This window comes from Calypte anna, chromosome 33, assembly GCF_003957555.1.
Source record: "Calypte anna isolate BGI_N300 chromosome 33, bCalAnn1_v1.p, whole genome shotgun sequence".
Classification (NCBI taxonomy): domain Eukaryota; kingdom Metazoa; phylum Chordata; class Aves; order Apodiformes; family Trochilidae; genus Calypte; species Calypte anna.
Window position 1 is genome coordinate 1,293,606 of NC_044275.1, and position 21,890 is coordinate 1,315,495.

Below are 21,890 nucleotides of genomic sequence, written 5' to 3' on the forward strand. Positions count from 1 at the left end.
ATGGCTGCCGGCGGCGGCGCTGCGGCCCGGAGACGGCGGCCGCTCCCCGGGCGGTGGGCGGGCTCAGCCGCTCCCCGCCCCGACAGCCGCCCGAGCCGAGCCGCCGCGGCCGGAGCCCGATGCCGGGAGCTGGTCGCTGAGGGCGGCCCCGAGATGGGGGTTCTCTGCATCACGGACCAGGTACGGCTCCCTCCGCGCTCGCCCACTGCCCCCCGCGCCGTCCCCGCCCGCTCCGCCACTCCAGCCCGGGGATCCGCGGCCTAGGCTGCGCGCCGCCGCCGCCACCGGGCCCGGCTCGGCCGCCGCCCCAGGCCGCGGTCCCCGGCCCTCCGCCGCGCAGGGCGGTCCGGCCCGCTCCCACCCACCGCGGTGCCCGCCGGGCTTCCCGCACCGCCCCGCCGCAGCCCCGGATCGGATCCGACACCGCGCCGCTCCGATCGGGGCCGGCGGGAGCGGGCCCGGCAGGACCGGGAGCTCTCGGGGGAAGCGGAATTCTCGCCCCGGGACTCCCAGCCCTGTCGGGGACGGGACCCCCCGGACAGAACCGGGCCTGCCCCGGGCCCGCTGCACCTCCCGCTGCCCCCGGTCCGTCCCGTCTGGGCTGTGGGGCTGCCGTGGGGTGCAGCGCGGCCCCGGGGGGGTTGGGGACACTCTGGGGGTGCAGGGTGTCCCTGTTGGGGGTTGGGGACACCCCTGGGGTGCAAGATGCGTCCCACACCGGGTTCCAAGGCCGCCCCCATCGCGGGGGTCTCCCGAGAACCCCCCCCCCCACGTTGCCTTCTCCCACTCGTGGGCTCCGTGTCGGTACCGCGGGCGCGGAGCAGTGAGCGCGGGTGTTGGTTCTTCCCTGCACATTTTACGGAAATCACCTTTTTCCACCTCAATTTCAGAGGTGGGGGCTGCGGGGCCCTCTCGGAACCAAGTATTTCATCTCGCCCCTCGTGGGTCGGGGTCTGCCCCGCGTGTTCGGGGCTCCTGGGTGGGGGGGGGGGCTGAGGAGCAGGGGCTGCTCCGGGATTTAAATAGAACTTTATATTTTTGGTAACCCAAACATTGAGCTTTCCCCGGGAATGGTGGGTGGGTGTGTCAGACCCAGCACTGCTGCAAACCGCACGCTGCCGAAGGCTGCTCAGGGTGGAATTATCCTCTGAGATTTTAACATTCCCCCCCCCCCAACTACATTTAAAAAGAAAAAAAAAAAAAAGAAAAAAAAAAAAAGAGGAAAACAACTTTTTTTTTTTTTTTTTTTTAATGTCTAACGAGTGATGCTGAGCCTGCTGCATTCCAGTGGAATGACTCACCCCTTCCCTCTGACCCGGGATGTGTTTTTTAACTGGTTTTACCGTGATGGGGGGGTGAGCCGAGGATCGAGGCCGGGAAGGGGCTGCCTGGAAACCGGAGCTCCACCACGGTTCCACCGGGATGAGGGGAGGGGGGTTCACTGGTACTGATCATTGGACCCGGCACCTGGGGCTCACAGCCCCTCCGGACCCACCGGGCAGTGGCTGCAGGAGGAATGGTTTGGGTTTGGTGGCAGAATCCCAGAACCAAAGTGAGAGGTTGGGAGGGACCTTCAAAAATCATCGAGTCCAATCACCCCTCCCCTGCCATAGCTGGGTCACCTGGAGCAGGTCACACAGGAAAACCTCCAGGTGGGGTTTGGATGGCTCCACAGCCTCCCTGGGCAGTTGTAGGGTGCCAGGAGTTGGACAGAACTGGGGCAGCCCCAGGCTCTGCCCTAAAGAACCTGCTGCCTGAAAATGGCATTTTTGGGGCTGGTGGAATAAGACACAGGTGCAAATTCCAGGGCAGTGCCCAGGGGTTGGGCAGCACCTGAGCCACCAAAGAAGCTGGGGCAGCTCTGGCTGTTGTGGGTTCTGCAGCCCACAGCACCACTGGTTCTGTCACCTGGGCTGGGTTCTGCTCTGGGTTCGTCCCAGGGTCTGCCAGGTGATTTCTTTGAGATGTGGGCAGCAGGGATTGGGAGGAGCTCCAGGCTGGGCTCTTTGCTCCATCAGAGCCAGGGCGGTGTTGTAGGTGTTCCTCAGGAGGTACTGCAGGAGAGCAGGAGTTGGGCTTTGGGGAACCTGATTCCCTGCCTGCATGAGACCTGTCTGGTACCAGGAGACTTGGGCCAGCTCAGAGGAAGGGGTTTTGTGGTTCTGGTTAAAGCTGTGGACAGGAGGAGGGAGCAAAGCTGTGTCCTGGGTGTGCTGCTGGGCTGAGCTCCACGCTGCACCTGGGGCTCAGGAGGAGGGAAGGCTTTTCCAGCCATTCCTTGGTCTGCTCCTCGCCAACAAAAAAAAACCCACAAAAAGCACTTGTGCTGCTTTGGAGGTTGGTCCCTGGTGGTGGCACGGGGATGCCACCTTCACCACTTGCTTCTCTTTCTCTTTGCAGCCTCCTCTGGTCCAAGCCATCTTCAACCGTGACATAGAGGAGGTTCGGTCGCTGCTGAACCAGAAGGAGAACATTAATGTCTTGGTGAGTGCCACCAGCCGTGCTTGTGCCCCTTCCCTCCCCCCTGTTCCCTGCCATGTGGAGAGGGCAGAGGTGTGGGTGCTGCTGAGGAGGGTGAGGGTGCTCACAGCTCAGATTTTGAAACAAAAAGATTCCTGGATTCCACTCCCAGCTCAGCCACCATTTGCTGCTCAGCTTTGTCCCATTGCTGGGATCTTGCCCGCTGTAAAATGGGGCACATGGAAGAACAGGAATCCCATCCCAGGAGGTGGTTGGAACCTCCCAAAGCTCTTGGCCATGCAGAGCTGTGAGGCTGTGGGGTGTGTGGGAGGACTTTCTGTGGAGGCTTTGCTGCCTCTGAGGTCAGCTCACCTCTTTCTGCTTTGGGATGGTGAGCCAGAATAGTTCAGTGTGTGTGTGTAGCAGGTCTGGCTCCAGAGCAGCTTGTTCTGAGGGGAAGGAGGTGCTGAGCTGCTCAGCAAGGCTGAGGTCACCTCATGAGGGTCAGGAGGAGTTCCCACTGCACTTGTAGGCAACTTGAGGGTGGTTTTGATGCTCGTTCCAGAGTGGATGGGGAGGGTAGGAGAGGTTTGGACACATCCCTCTGGTCACACTTGTGGCTGGGCTGGCTCCTGGGTGGCCCCGTTCTGGTGGTGCCAAGCATGGCACATCCTCACATGGAAACCAGCAAGGGATGGGGTGAAACCTGGCTGTGAGTGCTCCTGTCTGCCTGCTCAGGGTGCTCCCCTTGGAGCTGCCTGCTCTGGGGCCAGCAGCAGATGTGCAGGTGAGCCCTGTGGGGACAGCTGGTGGCTTGGCTGTGCCTGACACGGTGGCACAGTTGGAGCGGTGCCGGATCAGCAATTCCTGTGCTTTCAGCCCAAAAGCTGGGATAAGTTGTGAGCTCTGGGCAGGAGCAGCCTGTTCCGGTTCATCTCCTGCTCTGTTCAGAGCTGTGGCATCACCCAGGGCTCCTGTCCCTGCTGCTCCCAGCTCTGCTGGCAGCTGAGGGGTTTTTGGCACGTTGCTGTTGGCTTCACCGAGCCCTTGCTCAGGGTGTTCTCCTCACCCATGGGAGAGATGGTTCCCCCACCCATCCTCATGGTGTGAAACCCAGGGCAGAGGCTGTGGCTCTCTCAGGGTGCTGTGGGCAGGCTGGTGCTGGTGCCAGCCGGGGCGAGCGATCCCATCGTTCCTGACCTTATTCCACAGAGATAGTGTGGGGATTTTTTTTTCTGTGACTGGTTGGGTCAGATCCCAGCAGCTCTTCGTCCTCTTGTGTCAGGGTTGGGATTGTTTTGCTGAGCTCTTGTGCAGCTGCTGAAGGAATAAAACCACAATTGTTAACACTTAGTTTCCTTTCTGTGTGCAGGTTTAGAAATGTTGGTGCTTGTTCAGTGACCTGCCAGCTGGGTTTCACTTTCACATCCTCCTGCCTGGCTGTGCCAGTGCAATTTGTTACCAAAAACATAAAAGCCAGCAATTACTTTTTTTTTTTTTTTTGCCCCCCCAACCAAAATTTGGGGTTCAGATTGAGTTCTGCTCCTCTGGCTTTCTACTTGTTTGCTTCCTGCTGTTGGTACTTGGCACATTCTCTGAGGAGAGCCCGAGCTGAGTGCCTGGAGATGGAGGTTACCCAGGGCCCTTCCCTGAGCACAAACGAGTGAAAGGTGTTTTTTTCTTAGGTTAATGCAGTTGAAGATCAGAGAGGGGCTTCTGCACCCTCCTGGCCTCCAGCAGCCATGGGACTGGTCACCTGAAAGCTGTCTGTGATTCTCAGGGGTTTTATTGTTGGCTCCAGACCTTTGTTAGGTCCAGGAGCACCAGCTCGGGTTGGTCTCTGGGGGTGACACGAGCAGCTGAAGCTCTCCTGGGGTTGTCCCACCTCCTGAGGTGCTCCACAAGCTTCTGGGAGTGTTGGGGCAGACTGGGGAGGAAGATTTTGCTGTAAGAGGTCTCCCAGCCCTCAGAGCTCATGGGCTCTTTGTGTTTCTTACATCCTTGCTCAGGACCAAGAACGCCGAACGCCGCTGCATGCTGCTGCCTACATAGGAGATGTTGCAATCCTGGAGCTCCTCATCCTGTCAGGTGAGGGCTGGGACTCAGGGCACTGGGTCTTTGAGGAACTTTCAGCATCTCCCTGACCTCCCCTGGCCTGGGGGGTGCAGAGCAATAGTTTTTGGTCACCCTCCAAGCAGCCCTGTGCTCATGCTTTAAGCCAGGTTGCAGCCAGAGGAGGATTAGGAAATGTTGCCCTAATCCTAAGAGGTTTGTTCAGGCAGAGAAACATCTTAGACCTGAAATAGCCAAAGTGGAAACCAAGCCAGGAGGGGGATGTGTGCAGGGTGGCAGTGGAGGATGCAGTGAGGTGTTCAGATGCCAGGACACTCAGAGGAGCAGAGCCAAAATTCAGGATTTTGCTCAGTTTTGTGTTCCTTGGTGCAGAGCTGCCCTCCCTGTCCCTCCAGAGACTCCCAGCCCTGCTGCTGGGTCCTGTGCCTACGTGGTGCAGACAGGAGGATCTCCTCATCTGCCTCCACCTCGGGCCACCGTGGGCTTCTCAGCAGCTTGGTGGTGACATGGGGGAACCCCAGGGCTGGCGTGGTCCCACCTGACCCTGATGGGGAGAGACTTGGGGAAATCCTTCACTCAGGGCTTGTTAAACAGGATTGGGGCTGTTCAGCTCCATCTGCAGCATGGGATCCCCTTACCTGCCCTGGAGTGATTTTTTCCTGGCCGTGTGTTGAGTTCTCAGCAGCAGAAAGGGGCAGGGGGGCTTTGGGAGTTGTGGGACCAAAGTGCTTGGTGCAGCCCTGGAGCTGGGATGGCAGTCAGCTGTCACCTGTCCTATCTAATGTAGAGATGCAGCCTGCAGTAAAAATCAGTGCCCCAGGGGAAGGGGGGCATCCAGTCACCTCTCTGCCCCCTGAGCCCTCTTTTTGTCCTCCTCAGGTGCTAATGTGAACGCCAAGGACACGGTCTGGCTCACCCCCTTACACCGTGCTGCGGCTTCTCGGAACGAGGTGAGGTCCCTGCCTGCTCCCTGGGCTGGGGTGGTGGGCACTGACCCTGCTGCTCCTTCTCCTTTCCTTCTCACCTGGTTTTGGCTGAGGTGGAAACAAACATATTCCAGAGGCTGGAAAACAATCCCCTTGGTTCCCTTCCCTCCATCCTTCAGGAGGTAGCACGTGGGTTTTCCCCACAATATCCTCCGCCTGGTTTTCCTCAGGGCTTTGTCTAATCCAGCTTTAATTTCTTGGAGGGATGGTGGGACTCTTGCCCTTTCTCCTGGGAACTGATTCCAACGGATCTTGTTGGAAAGATTTCCTGACGTTTGGCTTTTGTGGGCTTAACTTCATCCCACTTAACTTTGTCCCGTTTTGAGTTGCTGGAGAGCAGGAAATTGTGTGGTCATGTTGGTTGGAGCCAGAGGATCAGAGCCCTGACTGACACCCAGAGCAAGTTACCACACATTGACCCGTTCTGTGAACCCTCTTAATCAGGAGCAGGCAGGGGATGCAACACATTAATCCCAACCTCTGGGGAAGGTGTTTACTGGGAACGTGTGCTTCCCCGTGGTGTTGGCTGTGCCTGGGTATGGGGCTGGGCTGGTTGGGCTGGCTCAGGGGAAATAATCCCCCAATATAGGTCAGTGGCTCATGTTTGTCACCCCCTCTGCACCTCGTGAGTCCCTGGGGAGCACTTGCACCCCATTAAATCACGTGGCACCGTGCCTCTGCCACGCCGGTGTCCCGGTGCAGCTTCTCCTGCCTGGCTGGAGGGTCCTGGGGCTTCCAGCGGGCTGGGTTAGAGCTCTGCTTTCCTCTGCCCCTTCCAGAAGGCACTTAACCTCCTCCTGAAGCACTCGGCGGATGTCAATGCCCGCGACAAGTATTGGCAAACTCCTCTGCACGTGGCTGCTGCCAACCGGGCCACCAAGTGCGTGGAGGCCATCATCCCCCTGCTCAGCACCGTCAACGTGGCCGACCGGACGGGCCGCACGGCTCTGCACCACGCTGTGCACAGTGGGCACCTCGAGGTAGGAGAGGAGGGACCCACAGACACCTGTGTCCCTTTTCCTGGCTCTGGGCACCGTGGGTGGTGGGGAGGAACAGCTTGAGGTAGGAGAGGAGGGACCCACAGACACCTGTGTCCCCTTTCCTGGCTCTGGGCACCGCGGGTGGTGGGGAGGAACAGCAGCCCTGCCACTCTCACTGCTTCTCCCCACCCCAGATGGTGAACCTGCTGTTGAACAAAGGGGCCAGCCTGAGTACTTGTGACAAGAAGGAGCGCCAGCCCATCCACTGGGCAGCTTTCCTGGGTAAGGTTTCCCTACAGGCATCAGTCTGGTTCCTTTTCCCATTCTGCTCGCTGCCTCTGGGTTCAGCTTTCAGGGCGACGGGGGGGATCCGCTGTGCACAGGTCTCTGTTGTCGGGGGTCTCCTGGCTCTTACCACTGTCTCCTGGACAGGGCATTTGGAAGTTCTGAAGCTGCTGGTGGCCCGGGGAGCTGATGTGATGTGTAAGGACAAGAAAGGCTACACCCTGCTGCACACCGCGGCAGCCAGCGGCCAGGTCGAAGTCGTGCGTCACCTGCTGAGGCTGGGGGTCGAGGTGAGACCCCCTTGGCCACGAGCAGGGTGGGCTGGGAGCAGAGAGGAGCTGCTGAGGGGAGTGTCAGGAGCCCTGGCTGGGTCTCGGCTGCCTTTTTCCCTTTCCTGAATCCTCAAATCTTCTGGGGTTTGTTGCTCCCACAGATCGATGAACCCAACTCCTTCGGAAACACCGCACTTCACATCGCCTGCTACATGGGCCAAGATGCTGTGGCCAACGAGCTGGTCAACTACGGCGCCAACGTCAATCAGCCCAACGAGAAGGGCTTCACCCCCCTGCACTTCGCTGCCGTCTCCACCAACGGGGCCCTGTGCCTGGAGCTCCTGGTGAACAACGGGGCAGACGTCAACTTTCAGGTCTGGCAGCTTTGGGCTGTGTGGAGCAGGGAGAGAGGGCAGAGTTTTGGGGAGTTTGGTGGGAAGCTTGGCGTGACGGTGGCTTCTGCTCTCCACAGAGTAAGGAGGGGAAGAGCCCTTTGCACATGGCTGCCATTCACGGGCGGTTCACGCGTTCGCAGATCCTCATCCAGAACGGTGAGTGGCTTCTTCTTCAGGCCCTGGGTCCCCCACTGGCCTCCAGGACCTCCCTGCGTGGTTCCTCAAAGGGTTTGAGAGCTCTGCAATTATCAGCCCAGCTCAGTCTGTGCCCTTGGGGCCGTTGCTGGTGGCCCTGTGCTGCTCGGGGTGGCAGGGAGCCTGCGTGCCCTCAAGGGCAGCAAAGTGCAGACCAGGGGCTGGAAATTCCAGCCAGGTCAGAGCTGCTGCAGCCAAAGCATGTACCCACTGCCACAGCCAGCCTGAAAGACAATATTCTTGTGAGAGAGCTACAGGCTTGGCAGACACCCTGGGGTTTAACCAGAGGCCTCCAGGGGTTCAAACATCCCCTCCTGGGTGAAGGGAAGAGAGCGAGTGCCCTGGCCTTGCAGGAGACAAGTGGGCTCTCAGCTCTGGAGCAGATGTCACTTCTCCTTCTGTGTGATACTGAACGGACTTGAGGACCCCACTGTGTCCCTGAGATGGGGATGTGGAACACAGAGACCACTGGCAAAGTGCTTGGCTTCTCCTTTCTAGGCAGCGAGATCGACTGTGCTGACAAATACGGCAATACCCCTCTCCACGTTGCTGCTAGATATGGCCACGAGCTGCTAATTAGTACTTTGATGACGAATGGTGCTGACACTGCAAGGTAGGGAAGGACTTCTCCTCCCTTGCCCTGCCCTGGGCTGTGGGGTGCAGAAATGATCCATCCTGACACCCATCTCATCTCCCAACAGGCGTGGGATCCACGACATGTTCCCTCTGCACTTAGCTGTTCTCTTTGGATTTTCCGACTGTTGTCGTAAGCTACTTTCCTCAGGTGAGTGGCTTGGCTGCCCCTCCTGCTGCGGGGGGCACTTGGGGGGCCCCCGAGCTTCCCCATGACCCCCTGCTCCTCCTGCCCCCCCCAGGTCAGTTGTACAGCATCGTCTCCTCGCTGAGCAACGAGCACGTGCTGTCTGCAGGCTTCGATATCAACACGCCTGACAACCTCGGGAGGACTTGCCTCCACGCTGCTGCTTCTGGAGGGTGAGCTGGGCACAGGGCACTTTCCCCCACCCTGCCAGCCCCACAACCCTGCAGCAGCTCAGCAGGGCTTTGGTCAGGCCCCTTGGTGCAGTTCCCAAACAGAGAACTGTGCTGAAAATGGAAACCTCGTGGCCCTGTTCTGCTGCTGACTCTGGCCCACCCATGGCTCCTTGCCGTGGCTCTTTGCCCTTCTTTAAAACGGGGCTAAAACCCCTCCCTGGCTGGGGGTGTGGGAGGGGCTCACGGGGTGGTGCCTGAAAAGCAGCAGGGATTTATCTGGCTGTGCAGACCCCCCGTGGTGTTTGCCAGGGAGTTTGGTTCCACACGGAGTGGTGACAGCGATGTGGCAGAGGGGCAGCGTCCCGTCGAGGATCTCGTTTGTGTTGTGCCTGTGTGAGGCTGGAGAGCTGTGACAGAGCCATCGTCCTGCCTGAGCAGCAGGAACAGCAAAGCACTGACGCAGAAACCAGAAATCCCAGATCTTTTTTATAGCCTAAAATCCAGCACGTCAGCTGCGCTACCGCCAGGGCTCAGGCCTCTGTAATTGGTTGTGGGAGAGCTCCACACAGTGCAGGGCAGTGCCAGGGGGGCAGAGGTGTGGAGGGTTCTTTCAGGGGAGAGCAGGGAAGAGCTTTGTGCAGCAGCATCCAGCCGGGGCTGCAGCTCTGGAGCTGCCCAGAGGTGGTGGAGCTGAGCTTCAGCCCAGCCAGGCTGCCTCATCTGCAGCTAGGAGGAGTTTGTGTTCCTGCCGTGGTCCTTTCTGATTGGTGTCTGACCTCTCTCCCTGCCTCCTGTAGGAACGTTGAATGTCTTAATTTGCTGTTGAGCAGCGGTGCTGACTTGAGGAGGAGAGATAAATTCGGGAGGTGAGCGTGCTGAGGAGCCGGGGTGCATCCTCCAGCCCGGGCTCGGGGTGTGTTGTGTTTCCCCACCTCTGCCAGGCAGTGCTGCTGACCCCCACCTCTTCCCCCTCCCCAGGACTCCCCTGCACTACGCAGCTGCCAATGGCAGCTACCAGTGTACGGTGACACTGGTGACAGCTGGAGCCAGTATTAATGAGGCTGACTGCAAAGGCTGCACCCCCTTACACTATGCTGCTGCTTCGGACACGTACAGGAGGTGAGGGTCTCCAGGGGGCTCTGCACCTCCCCTGCTCAGTGGTTGGAGAGAAGAGGTGTGCTTTGAGGAGGGTGGGAGGGGAAGGGGTGAGCAGCAAACTGATGGAGATCTCTGGACTTTCAGAGCAGAGACTCCTTCAGGGAACAGCCATGACACTGATGAGGAGCCGCTGAAGGAGTCGAGGATGAAGGAGGCATTCTTGTGAGTCTGCACTATGTTTCTTTGCCTGTTTATTGGTTTGCCCCTTCCCAGACCCTGTGTTCTGCTGCCTGCCATACCTGGCTTCTGCTCACACTGAATGCAGCAGCAATCCTTGAGGAAACATCTGCTTTGATCCTTGGCCCTTGTGTCCTGCTCCCCGCTTCCAGTGGGCTCTGCATGCCCTGAGGGGGTTCATACAGCACCTGCTCTGGGGTCAAAGCTGGGGGTCCCTGCATGGCTCTGCTCCCCAGCCTCCCCCAGGCCTTCATCTCCCCTTCCTCTTGCTCCTTGCAGTTGTTTAGAGTTCTTGCTGGATAATGGTGCTGACCCATCCCTCCGGGACAAGCAGGGATACACTGCTGTCCACTATGCAGCTGCGTATGGCAACAGGCAGAACCTTGAGCTGGTGAGTGAGCAGAGAAACCCCCCCTGTGCTGGGGGAGCAGTAACCCCCCGAGGGAATGTGCCCATCCCTGAGGCATCCAGAGGTGGAGGAAGGACTGTTTGTGTTGTGGGCACAGCAGGCAGGGATTTGTCCTCCAGGTTTTCTCTGCTGGCAGGGAGATTCAGGTCCCTCTGAAGCAGATGAGAAGGTTTTCTAGCCTGGCTGATGGTGGTCAGGGTGTTTGTCAGGGCCTCTGTGGGTCCAGGATTGGTCACAATTTTATGTTGTTGGTTTTGCAGCTCCTGGAAATGTCTTTTAACTGCCTGGAGGATGTGGAGAGCACCGTTCCAGTCAGCCCTTTGCACTTAGCTGTGAGTACAGCTGGCCCAGCCCCAGGGCTGCACAGGGTTCTTGGCTCCCTGCGGGGTTCCTGATGTGTCCTGGAGAGGTTTCTGCTCCTGGGTGGTGCTGGCAAGGTCCCTGATGCTGCTGGTGTGGAGCAGAGGAGGAAAGGCACTGGGAGCGGCTTTCTCCCGGCTCTTGGTCAAAGTCCTTTGGATTTCTGTGTTAAATTCCTTGTGCTCTTCAGGACTTTCTGGTTGCTGCAGTTTGGAGAGCACGGGCAGGGGTGGGAGTGGACAAGGGCTTTGCGTGGGACAGGAGCTCACCCTGCTGGGGCCACACAGGGAGCAGGAATTCTCCCGGGGTCGTGGGGGGGGAAATTCTGGGTACAACCTCTCCAGGCATTACTTTTAATGGGGTCTGCTCTGTCCTCAGGCCTATAATGGTCACTGTGAAGCCCTGAAGACACTTGCTGAAACCCTGGTGAACCTCGACGTGCGGGACCACAAGGGTCGGACTGCGCTGTACCTCGCCACAGAGAGAGGATCCACGGAGTGTGTGGAGGTGCTCACCAGCCACGGCGCGTCTGCCCTGGTCAAGGAGAGGAAGAGGAAGTGGACCCCCTTGCACGCTGCTGGTGAGGGCAGGCAGAGGGTCTGGTGACAGTAGGGGACAGTGGGGGAGCGTGTCCAGAGCCCTTCCAGCTCTCGGTGCCGCTGCTGCTGAGGCTGCCCCGTCACCCATGGAGTCTTTTGGTTGGGGTGATGAGCTTGGTTTTGGGGGTCCTCAGCTTGTCCCATGATTGTGCTAATTGATCCTGCAGCCCAGCAACCACCTAATGAGTTTCACAGAACCAACCAGGTTGGAAAAGACCCCTGAGATCATCAAGTCCAACCCTTGATCCACTCCCCCTGTGGTTTCCAGCCCATGGCACTGAGTGTCACATTCAGTCTCTTCTTAAAAACCTCCAGGGATGGAGAATTCACCACGTCCCAGGGCAGCCCATTCCAATGCCTGATCACCCTCTATGGAAAGAATTTTTTCCTAATATCCAACCTAAACCTCCCTTGGCAGAGCTAAAGACCATGCCCTCTTGTTTTACTGGTAGCTGCTTGGGAGAAGAGACCAAACCACTGAGTTTGTTCAGCCCCCAGTGCCTGGCTGCTGGGCACCAGCCTCTTCCCTTGCCTTGGGGTGGTGTCTGGATGGAGAGGACGTGTCCGTGTGACTCCTCCTTTCCTCCTGTGCTTCCCCAGCTGCCAATGGGAACACGGATTCCCTGCACCTCCTGATCGACAGTGGGGAGCGGGCAGACATCACCGACGTCATGGACATCCACGGCCAGTGAGTTTGTCCTGATGTTTCCCTTGGGATCTGTGTGGCTCAGGGTGGCTCCTCACAGGGGGATGGGGCAGGGGACAGGGCAATTCTGGGACCCAGCTGATTTCCAAACCCTGCTGCCTCTGCCCCCCCCACAGAACCCCACTGATGCTGGCGATCATGAATGGCCACGTCGACTGCGTCCACCTCCTGCTGGAGAAGGGATCCACGGCTGATGCTACAGACAAGAGGGGAAGGACTGCCCTGCACCGAGGGGTGAGTGTCCTGGGGACCAGAGTGGGCCCGGAGCCCCAACACTCCTGCTCATCCCCCTGCAACAAGGCTGCTTGGAGGACCAGGAGGGGGTTGCAAGATTCTCCAGCAGAAGAGCCCAGTTTCTCTTCCTGAGCATTTCAGAAGGGAGCTGGGGAAGAAGGGGGTAGTTCTTTTAAATGACCAAAGGCTGAGATCCTATCTCCTGGTCCTCTTCCCTGTGTGCAGGCTGTGACAGGCTGTGAGGACTGCCTGGCTGCCCTGCTGGACCACGATGCCTTCGTCCTGTGTCGGGATTTCAAAGGCCGGACCCCGATCCACTTTGCGTCGGCTTGTGGGCACTTGGAAGTCCTGAGGACTCTGCTGCAGGCAGCCCTCTCCACTGACCCTCTGGACTCTGTGGTGGACTACAGTGGTTACTCACCAATGCACTGGGCTTCATACAGTGGTGAGGACCTGGGCTGGGCCCCTGCCTGCATCTGCTCTGCTCTGACTGTTGATGGGGAGGAGGGAGCTGGGAAGAGCCAGGCTGTGCCTTTGTCTGCCGCCTCTGTGCTGGGGAATGGGCTGGTTTGAGCACTTTGTGTGCAGCCTCTGGGGCCTCCAGCACTTTGTGCGTGGTGACCTCGAGCTCCTTCTTGCTCCACTGCAGGTGAGGATCTGCAGGGTAATGCATTTCTGTCCCTCTCTCCTCACAGGGCATGAAGATTGTCTTGAACTGTTACTTGAACACAATCCGTTTGCGTACCTAGAAGGAAATCCCTTTACTCCATTGCACTGTGCAGTGTAAGTGGTGTTGGGGAGGTGCCCTGGGGTGACCTGGGTGGGGGGCTACATGGTCCCAGGAGCTCCAAACCCTACCCTGCTTGCCCAGGGCTCTTCCCTGTTCCCTGCAGATGTGTTCATGCTTCTTGGCCTTGCTCTAACTTTCCTTCTCCCATGCAGAATTAACAACCAGGACGGCACTGCAGAAATGCTGGTGGAAGCATTAGGTGCCAAGATTGTTAATAGCAGAGATGCCAAAGGAAGGTGAGTGCAGCCTCATCCTCATCCTCACCCCCTCCCTGGTGCTGTTGGGTGGTGGCTGTGACTCCTGCAGCGATTCTCACCCAACTTCCCACGGCACAAAGAGTCTCTGATGTCTCCAAACACATCTGCAGGCCTGGCTGGGTGCTGTGCCCTTTTCTTTACCTGCTTTTTCTCCCTTGCCCAGGACCCCCCTTCACGCTGCTGCCTTTGCAGACAACGTCCATGGTTTACAGCTGCTTCTGCGCCACCAAGCTGAGGTGGACACGACCGACAAGCTGGGGAGGACTCCCCTCATGGTGGCTTCTGAGAACGGGCACACCGCAGCCGTCGGTACGTGCCTGGCAGCTGCCTTCCCCCACCAGGGCTGGGAGCTTCTCCAGGTCACCCCTGTCACCCTGTCCAGGCCCATCAGCACTCAGGGACAGCCCAGCCCCTGTCCCCACACCGCTGGGTTCTCTGTGGGTTCTCCTCCATAGCAACTCTCTCCCTCTTCCTTTCAGAGTTCCTGCTGTTCCAAGCAAAAGCAAATATAACTGTGCTGGATGTCAACAAGAACACAGCTCTTCACCTGGCCTGCAGCAAGGTAGGAGCAGCCCCCATCACACGAGGGGTTCTCCTCCTCTCCCTGCCCCCCCAGACCGTGTCTGTGCCCCAGGGAATCGGGTGCTGTAGGGACAGCCCCAAGTCCCCTGCACCCCCAGCAGCTTGTTCTCCTTTCCAGGGCCATGAAAAGTGTGCCTTGTTGATCCTGGGGGAAACCCAAGACCTTGGCCTTATCAATGCAAGTAACAGCGCTCTGCAGATGTGAGTATTGGGGCAGCTGCTGCCTAGGGGGGGAGGCAGATGGGGAGGGGGTGGTTCTGGTGGGACCTCTGCCCTGACCCTGGGGATCAGGTGAGTGTTTGCCCACCAAGCCCCTCTCAGGGCTCCAGAGGGGGTCTGGGGTGGGTGGCTCTGACGCTGCCGGTGTCCCCTGTCCCCCCAGGCCGCTCCACATCGCAGCTCGCAATGGGTTGGCCTCTGTCGTCCAGGCCCTGCTCAGCAGAGGTGCCACCGTGCTGGCTGTGGATGAAGAAGGTGGGTGGTCCTGGGGGGCTTCCAGGGGGTTCGGTTCCGTGGCCCTGGAGGACGGGGTTTGCCCGGGAGGGGAGCGCTGAGCTGGGATCAGGAGGATTTCCACATCCCTGAGCATCCCCTTTCAGCTCTGGCGTGGCAGGAGCAGCCTGGGCGAGCACGTTGGCACCCACCATCCCCCGTGGAAGGAGTTCCAGGTCCCGCAGGTGTTTGAAACGTGTCTTTTCCCCACCGTGCCTCTTCTGGTGGCTGTCTGGCTCCTGCCAGCACGCAGCCAACCCAGCCTGAGCCAGCAGAGAGCTGTTGACTCACTTTGCAAGTTGGCAAAAGCTGCTGCTTGTGGCCAGAAGGTTTTTCTCCCAGCCGAGTTCTTGCTCTGCTGGAAAAACCTTTTCAGTTGTGAAAAATATCACTGCACCTGCCGTGCTGCCAGGGCTCCTCAGGCCTTCCATCCCTCTCCTGCTGGCCCTGGCACACGTCAGAGCTGCAATTGCCAGGCTTGCCAGTGCCCAGAGGAGGATCCTTTGGGATAAATCCAAACCACATCCCCACCCCCCAAGGGGAGCTGCCCCAGGTGCCCCCATTTTGGGCGTCTCCTCACCCCCGGCTCTCTCCTAGGTCACACCCCAGCCTTGGCTTGTGCCCCCAACAAGGACGTCGCCGACTGCCTGGCACTTATCCTCTCCACCATGAAGCCTTTCCCGCCTAAAGACGCCATCAGCTCTTTCAGCTTCAACCTCCTCAAGAACTGCGGCATCGCGGCCAAAACCGCCGCCTGCGGGGCCCTGCCCAACGGCGGCTCCTGCCCCTACGGCAAGGACCGGCACGGTGCCATCGGCTTGGACGGCTGTTACTCGGAGTAGCTTAAACTATGGGTGACCTAATATCTTATTATATTTATTTAGAAATTCTATAAATATAGGGCACTTTAAAGGAGAACAAGACTGGGCAGGCCGGCGAGCGTGGCCGGGTAAACCAAGAGTTCAGAGCTTCCCCTTCTCACCGGGGTTGCCAGCGCGGTGCCAAAGCTGTTGATTGGTGTAAGGAGCAGCTCCAGTGCTGGCCCCGGCCCTGCCTGGCTCCCCCCTCTCCCCACTGCACCCTCCGAGAGGTGGACACCGTGGGATGAGGGATGGGGGCTATCCCCAGCCTTTGGTTTGGGCTGGAATGGGTCCCTGTGTTTCCTGGTGTTTCCTGGTGTTTCCTGGTGTTTGTTTCCCGGTGTTTCCCAGTGCTTCCCAGTGTTTCCTGGTGCCCATCCCAGCCCTGCCCTGCCCTGCTCTGGGATGCCCCCCAGGGTTGCCCCCAGCCCTTGGGACGGGGAAGCCTGAACTCTTGGTGGGACAGAGGGTGGGAATTTGGGAATTGTCTGGTCTGGCTAAGCGTTGGGGTGGGTGTGAGCTCCTGGCCAAGTGCCACCGTAACTGCTCCTCTCACAATCACTTTTATCTCACGCTCATCCTTGCGAGTCCAATGCAAACACTTGAATCAAGATCTACTGTACCTGGGACACTAAAAAAATCCTTTTGGCAGCTGTCATTTATATGCAAAAACGGGTGCTGCTGCCCAACCCCGCGGCCGGCTGGCTGCGGATGCACTGCTGGAGCCTCCCTGCCCTCACCAGGCACTTTAGGGATTCTGTTGGTTGGTTGTTGGTTTTTGGGTTGGTTTGTTGTTTTTTTTTTTTTGGTTTTTGTTTCCTTGGCAAAGTGTCGAATCCTAAGAAACAATTCCTCCTCCTTGAGTTTTTTTGTTCTGTTTTGCGTGGCTGTTTCCATGCTATAGTCAGTGTTGCTTTTTTTTTTTTTTTTTTTTTTTTTTTAAAAAAAAAAAAAAAAAAGGAAAAAAGTTATTTATAAAGAAACAAGCATTTACCTTTAAAAAAACAAAAAAACAAAAAAAAAATTATTCTGAAAATTTTAGCCTTTTAATAGGGAAAAAATGCACTTCAAAGTCCTTATTCACAACCCTCCCTAAGTCTGTGTTTGTTTTCCTCATGCAGCATCTTGACAGGTTTATCAGCACGTGTGTGTGTGGAATCATTGTGGTTTTTTTTTCTTCGGGGCTTTCTTTTTTTTTTTTGAATTCTAGAAATCATATTTATAATGCAGGTTTGGAGCATTCAAGAAAGTTGCACTGGTTTTTCTCCTTTTTTTTTTTTTTTTGTTTTTATTTTTCCTTCTGAATTACTGTAACGTTATCACGTGCAAACCCCCCCTACTCCTTCTCCACCGCACGAGTCTGTGTGAAGCCAAAGACGGGGATGGAGGGAAGGGGCTGGCAGGGAAGCAGCATCTTGGGAACCACCTTTTCCCCCGAGCTCCTTCCCCAGGTGGGATCCCTGTGGGATAAGAGCAGAGGGAAAAGGATCCCCCTCTCTCCCTCTCTCCAGGAGCCCTTGGTGGGTGCTCGCCCCCCTCTTCTGCCGCCGCGAGCCTCGCGCCGCGGCTCTTCTGAGAGAAAAAACCCATTTCTGTAACCAAAATAAGGTGGGGTTTTTTTGATTTGATTCTTTTTTTCCTTTTTTTTTTTTTTTTCTCTAAATAATTTCTAAATGAAGGTGGCTCCTGTCAGGGTGGCATTGGTCAGGTTTCAGTCGTGGTGCTTTTTGGAGCCGATGCTCCTGGGAGGCTCCCGGCGGGCCGGGGTGCTGCTGACAGCCCCTGGGAGGTTCCCCTCGCACTTGTTTCTTTCTTTTTAACCAAAGCCAAACTTTTAGAACCAAATATGAAGTTTCAGTCTTGGCCTTTGGGTGATAAGCACATTTTCTTCACGTTTCACCTAGGATTTTTTTCCCAGCACGGTCGGGGATTTCCTGTTGCTCCCCAGGAGCTGGGACTCCCCGTCCCGGTACCGACCCGCACTTGGTTCAGCAAAGCACTTGAGAAATGGGTGAGATCTGAGGGCAGGAGTGTCCCCTCCTTCGGTGCCAGTGTGGGATGGTGTCCCCAACCCATGGCTTGTCCCCTCCCCAACCCCCCCAGCCCCTTTAGCTTGAAAGAAAGTGTTAACCTTTCTGCACCGAATACCTCAGTTCGGAACCAGAATAAACTCACGAAACTTGAATTTAAAAAGATCCTTTTTGAAGATCCTTTTCAGTATTCTACAGAGGAGAACTGGAAAAAGAGACTTGTTTACATTGCTGTCGAGTCTGCACTTGCCTCTTGCAGCTCTTTCCCTTTCTGGGAGGAATTTGGGCATCACTTTATCACTTCTTCTTCTCGCTGCTGGCCCTCGCCCTCCCCGCGGGGCAGGAAAATGGGTCCAAAGTCCTGAGCCGTCGTCTTCAAGGGCTAAAGTTCCTTTTTCAGGCACACGAAGGGGCTGAGCCACCCCCGACCTCAGCTCCTGTCCCCGGCAGCGATTCCCAGGGACGGGACTGGGTTCGGAGCAGGGCAGACCCCAGGGCCAGGGGAAGGGGCAAGCCAGGAGGCAGCAGCCGAGCTGGGCTGTCCTAGAAGGGATGTGGCTGTGCCCCTGGTGTCCCTTGTCCCCTGGTCCTTGGTGCCACGTGGCTTTAGCATCGCTTGGACGCGGCGTTTTCCTGTAGCCAGGGTGAGGGTTCCTTAGAGCACACAGAGAATGCTGCTGTTCCTTCACACCCCCTTTAATTTGTTCTGGTTTTGGGGTTGGTTTGTTGGTTTTTTTTAGTGTTATTGTGGTTTTCAGTTTCTTTGTTTAGAGAAGAAAACTGATCTCTCTTGGCCTTGTTTTGTGTTACCTTCTGCTCCACGTGACGCCGGGAAGGCCGGCGAGACAATCAATGTGATCTCTGTAAGGGCTTCTCCATTTCTTCTGTGCAGCACCACGCTTCGTGTGACTGTGTGCTCTGTGCTCTTAGCGAGGATCTTTTTCTCCCCTCCCCTCGTGTCTTATTAAAAATAATAATGCTAATGATAATAATAATGGTGATGATGATGATGATGATGATGGAGGGAAACGAGGTTTCAGCAGCGCATCCGTGGTCTGGGAGCACATGGGATGGGGTGGGGTGGGAAGGGGACACGTGGCCAGTGTCCTTGCAGGTCCCAGTCTTGTTCTCCTTTAACGCTGTATTGTATACATTTGACAGCACAGCTTGACAATTTAAGTAATAATCAAAGTGTTTGGTAATAATGCATTATTTTGCTAAACGAGATTTGTGATGGTTTCCCTAGTGCATTGTAAAGAGGGATGGAGGGAAACTTCCGCTGCCCTGCCTGTCCCCCCAACCCCCCCAAAGCTCCTCTGGGCCGGTGCTGGGGGCTCCCCAAATCTTCCTTCCTTCCCACCCACCTTTATGCCAAAGTTGGACCATTCCTGCTTCGTGTTCTGCCGGCGCGGCAGCCTTTGGTGTAGCTCTCACCAAGCAGCGACCTTTTTCGGCTTCCCCCCACCTCCCCCCCTCAAAGCTACTGAAATCTCTTGGTTTGGAACATGCAGGCACCGATCACCGTCCCCTCTGCTGCCCCCACCTCTGAAAAAAAGGAAGTTTCTCTCCGCCCCCTTGGTCCAAAGCACTTGCTTCAAGTAATAAGCACTTTTGTTAAAGCATGAGTCTGGATTCCCTTTAGCATCCCACGGGATAGAGAGCAGCAAGAGCGAAGGGATAAGAGAGTGTCTTTGGGTTTATTTTTTCATTTTTAGTTTTAAGAAGAAGAAGAAAAAAAAAGTTTGTTTCTAGGGAATGAGTGAACAAAGGGAAAGTTGCGTTTGAGAGAGAGAGAGAGAGAGAAAAGAAAAAACAAAAAAAGATAAGAAAAAAAGAAAAAAAAAGAAAAAAAAAAAACAAAAAAAAAACAAAACAGCACAAATACATTTCAAGTCCCAGGTGTATTTGCACTGCCATTGCTAGAGCAGGGGCCGCCTGCCCTGCGGCCCCCTGAGCCATAGAACTGCTGACGAACCCTGAATGTAACGACCCCGCCGAGGGCACCACTCGGCACGGGCACGGCACGAAACTCAAAACGAACCCAACAATGAGGAGAATCTGCTGCCTGTTTCTTTTGTCGTTGCTGTTCCCGAGCTGCAGGCAATTTGAAAGTTATTTTTTAATTTAGGACAATGTTTCCCCCTCCCTGCTCAGTCCCCGATCCTTCCCCCCCCCACCCCACTCCTTCACCTCCTTGCTCCCTCCATCAGAAGCGAGATGCAGAGGGAGCAGTCCCCGGCCTGGGGCTGGAATCTGGCAGATATAAAGTAGCACTAAAAAACAAAGCTAAAAACTCCAAAACAAGGAAAAAAAAATAAAAAATAACAAGTTGTTTTTCCATTTGTTTGGTTTGCCCCCTCTGTGGTGAGGCACTGACACCCCGGGGTCCCCCGTTAGTGAGAAGCCAGTGAGAAACCAAACCCAGGAGCAAACTGCAGAGACCCAAGAAACAACCTTTTTCTTTGATTTTATTCTGATGCTGAGCCAGGGGGTTGGGGGGCAGGAGCTGCCCCCTCTCCCTCCCAGCTCCAGCCCAGGGTCCCCGCGTCCCCCCGCCTGCCACAGGGACCACAGTTGGGGGGACCTGGGTGTCCCCCCCGGTGTGACCTCTGGGGTCAGGCCAGCCTACGCTCACCTTTGCCTTCAGTGAGAAACCAAAGGAAAAACCAACCCCATCCCCACGCCACTGGCACGGACACGCGGAGTCTTTGGTTTGGGGTGTGTTTGGTTTTTTTTTTCTCTTTTTTTTTTTTTTCCTTTTTCTTTCCCTTTTCTCCTCCTTCTCTTTGTGTTTTCTCCAAGGACGCGAGGATGTGTTCAAACCTCTTCTCCTGCCTGAATATTTGGTTTGGTTTTGTTGTTTTGGTTTTTTTTTCCCCTGGGCTCGGCCGAGCTGGGTTGCATTTCGAAAGGAGAAAACAAAACAAGAACCCACAAACCCCAAGAAAGCCAAGACTCGGCGGGATCGGGGAGGCAGAGGGTAACGTAACACATGAGGCCAGACCCAGGGGTGGACCGGGGGCTCTCGGTACCGTGGCTCTTAAATGAAAACCCCTGGAGTCACGGTGTGGGGCTGGGACGGAGCCGGAGCCCCCGCGGGGCAGCGGGGAAGGGGGAGGAATCTCCGAGGACTCGAAGGCATCTGTAGCAAGCTCTGTGTCTTTACAATATCCTGTGTGTAAATGCTGCACCTCTGTATATTATGCACATAAACATTTCTTTGAATAAGATAGGACAGACCTCATCACCAGTCAGGTACCAACGACTCCTCCTCCTCCTCCTCCGTGTCTCGGTGTTCTGGCGTGTGTGTTGTGTGCAAGCAGTTTGTCTGTGGGTCCGTGTGTCCGGGTGTTGTCTGAGCTTCCCGTGCAGAGGAAAAGGAGGGGGGAAAAAAAAAAAAAAAAAAAGTTTAAAAAAAAGTTTAAAAAAAAAAAAAAAGGTTTTAAAAAAAAAAAAAAAAAAAAGGAAAATAGCCTTACTCGACCCAGTCGTATCGATATTGTTCGTCAACTTGAAAATAATAAAGTCAATGCATGGAAACCTCGAGCTGAGCCACGGTGCGTGGCCGTGGGTGTGATGTTTCGGAGCTCCCGGGGCCGGGCGGCTCACGCTGCGTGTCCGGAGCTCTCGGTCCCCCCAGGATTTCTCCTCTGTCCGCAGAGGGCTGGCAGCTCCTGCCCGGCCCTTCCTCCTCTCCTTCCTTTTTCTTCCTTTTCCGAGGCTGTAGGGAGCAAAGTTCTCCCAGCTTGACCAAAACTGCTGTTTCTGTGGGGTCCCGTGGGGTGGGTGGTGTCCGGGCAGCATCGTTCTGCTCCTGAAGTTTGCACTATGTGAAACGTGGCCAGTTTTGGGGAGGGGGGTGCAATGGGGACCCTCCCAGGCTGTCAGTGGCCAGTGGCAGGGCTGGCACTTGTCGTTGTTCTTGCCAGGGACCTGTGAAGTGGCTGCCCCAGGCACGGGGGGACAGAGCAGGGGTCTGAGAGGGCATTGGCACCATTTGGAAGCTGGCAGAGGCAGGGGCTGCACCCCAGTCGTGGTGCTGTGGCTTTGGTGTCCCCCTCCCCTCTGTGGATGCTTCTTCAACCACTGGGGCAAAGCACAAGCTGGGGCTGGGCATGAGGAGGGGAGCAAGCAGTTCCCCTGCAGTAAGCAGGTTATGGTTTGGCTGTGCAATTGTTAAAACTAGGGAAAAAAAACACCCTACAAACCTGTGAAACCCCCCTGGGTTTTCTTGGGCACCATTCTGGGTGGGCAAACTGAGCCACATCCCCCCGAGCCCGTTGGGTTTCTCCTGTGATCCCCAGAGACCCCGAATCGGCCCCACTGAGCTCTCAGCTCTGGGCAGAGGAACCTTTTGTGGGCAAAACCCTTTTGTGTGGTGCCAGGGAAACACAAAGCTGCTCAACCCCTGGTGGTTCTAAGGAGGGAACAGGAGGTGATAGGAAGGAGGAGGAGGAAATGAGCCCAAGGAGCCACTTGTCCCCGCAGCACAGACACGGTCCTGCCAGCCCCTCCTGCCCCTAAACCCCGACCCTCTGAGCCCCTGTGTCTGGGATGTTCCATAAATGTATTTTCAGAAATCCTGCATCACCTTCGG

The 21,890-nt window shown here is 56.5% G+C and overlaps 1 protein-coding gene across 1 annotated transcript; it reads left to right on the forward strand.

Moving 5' to 3' along the window:
- Positions 1 to 80: 80 nt before the first annotated feature.
- ANKRD52 (ankyrin repeat domain 52) lies at positions 81 to 20,712 on the forward strand. Its single transcript, XM_030468163.1, has 28 exons — positions 81 to 180; positions 2,401 to 2,484; positions 4,470 to 4,548; positions 5,413 to 5,483; positions 6,299 to 6,499; positions 6,694 to 6,781; positions 6,932 to 7,074; positions 7,218 to 7,430; positions 7,529 to 7,607; positions 8,145 to 8,259; positions 8,348 to 8,430; positions 8,522 to 8,639; positions 9,437 to 9,505; positions 9,618 to 9,758; positions 9,882 to 9,959; positions 10,254 to 10,365; positions 10,644 to 10,715; positions 11,122 to 11,323; positions 11,943 to 12,030; positions 12,165 to 12,282; positions 12,508 to 12,727; positions 12,978 to 13,065; positions 13,225 to 13,308; positions 13,493 to 13,638; positions 13,809 to 13,891; positions 14,030 to 14,112; positions 14,294 to 14,385; positions 15,001 to 20,712. The coding sequence occupies exons 1-28, from the start codon at positions 154 to 156 to the stop codon at positions 15,243 to 15,245; spliced, it is 3,222 nt and encodes a 1,073-aa protein (XP_030324023.1). The 5' UTR covers positions 81 to 153; the 3' UTR covers positions 15,246 to 20,712.
- The last annotated feature ends 1,178 nt before the right edge of the window (positions 20,713 to 21,890 follow it).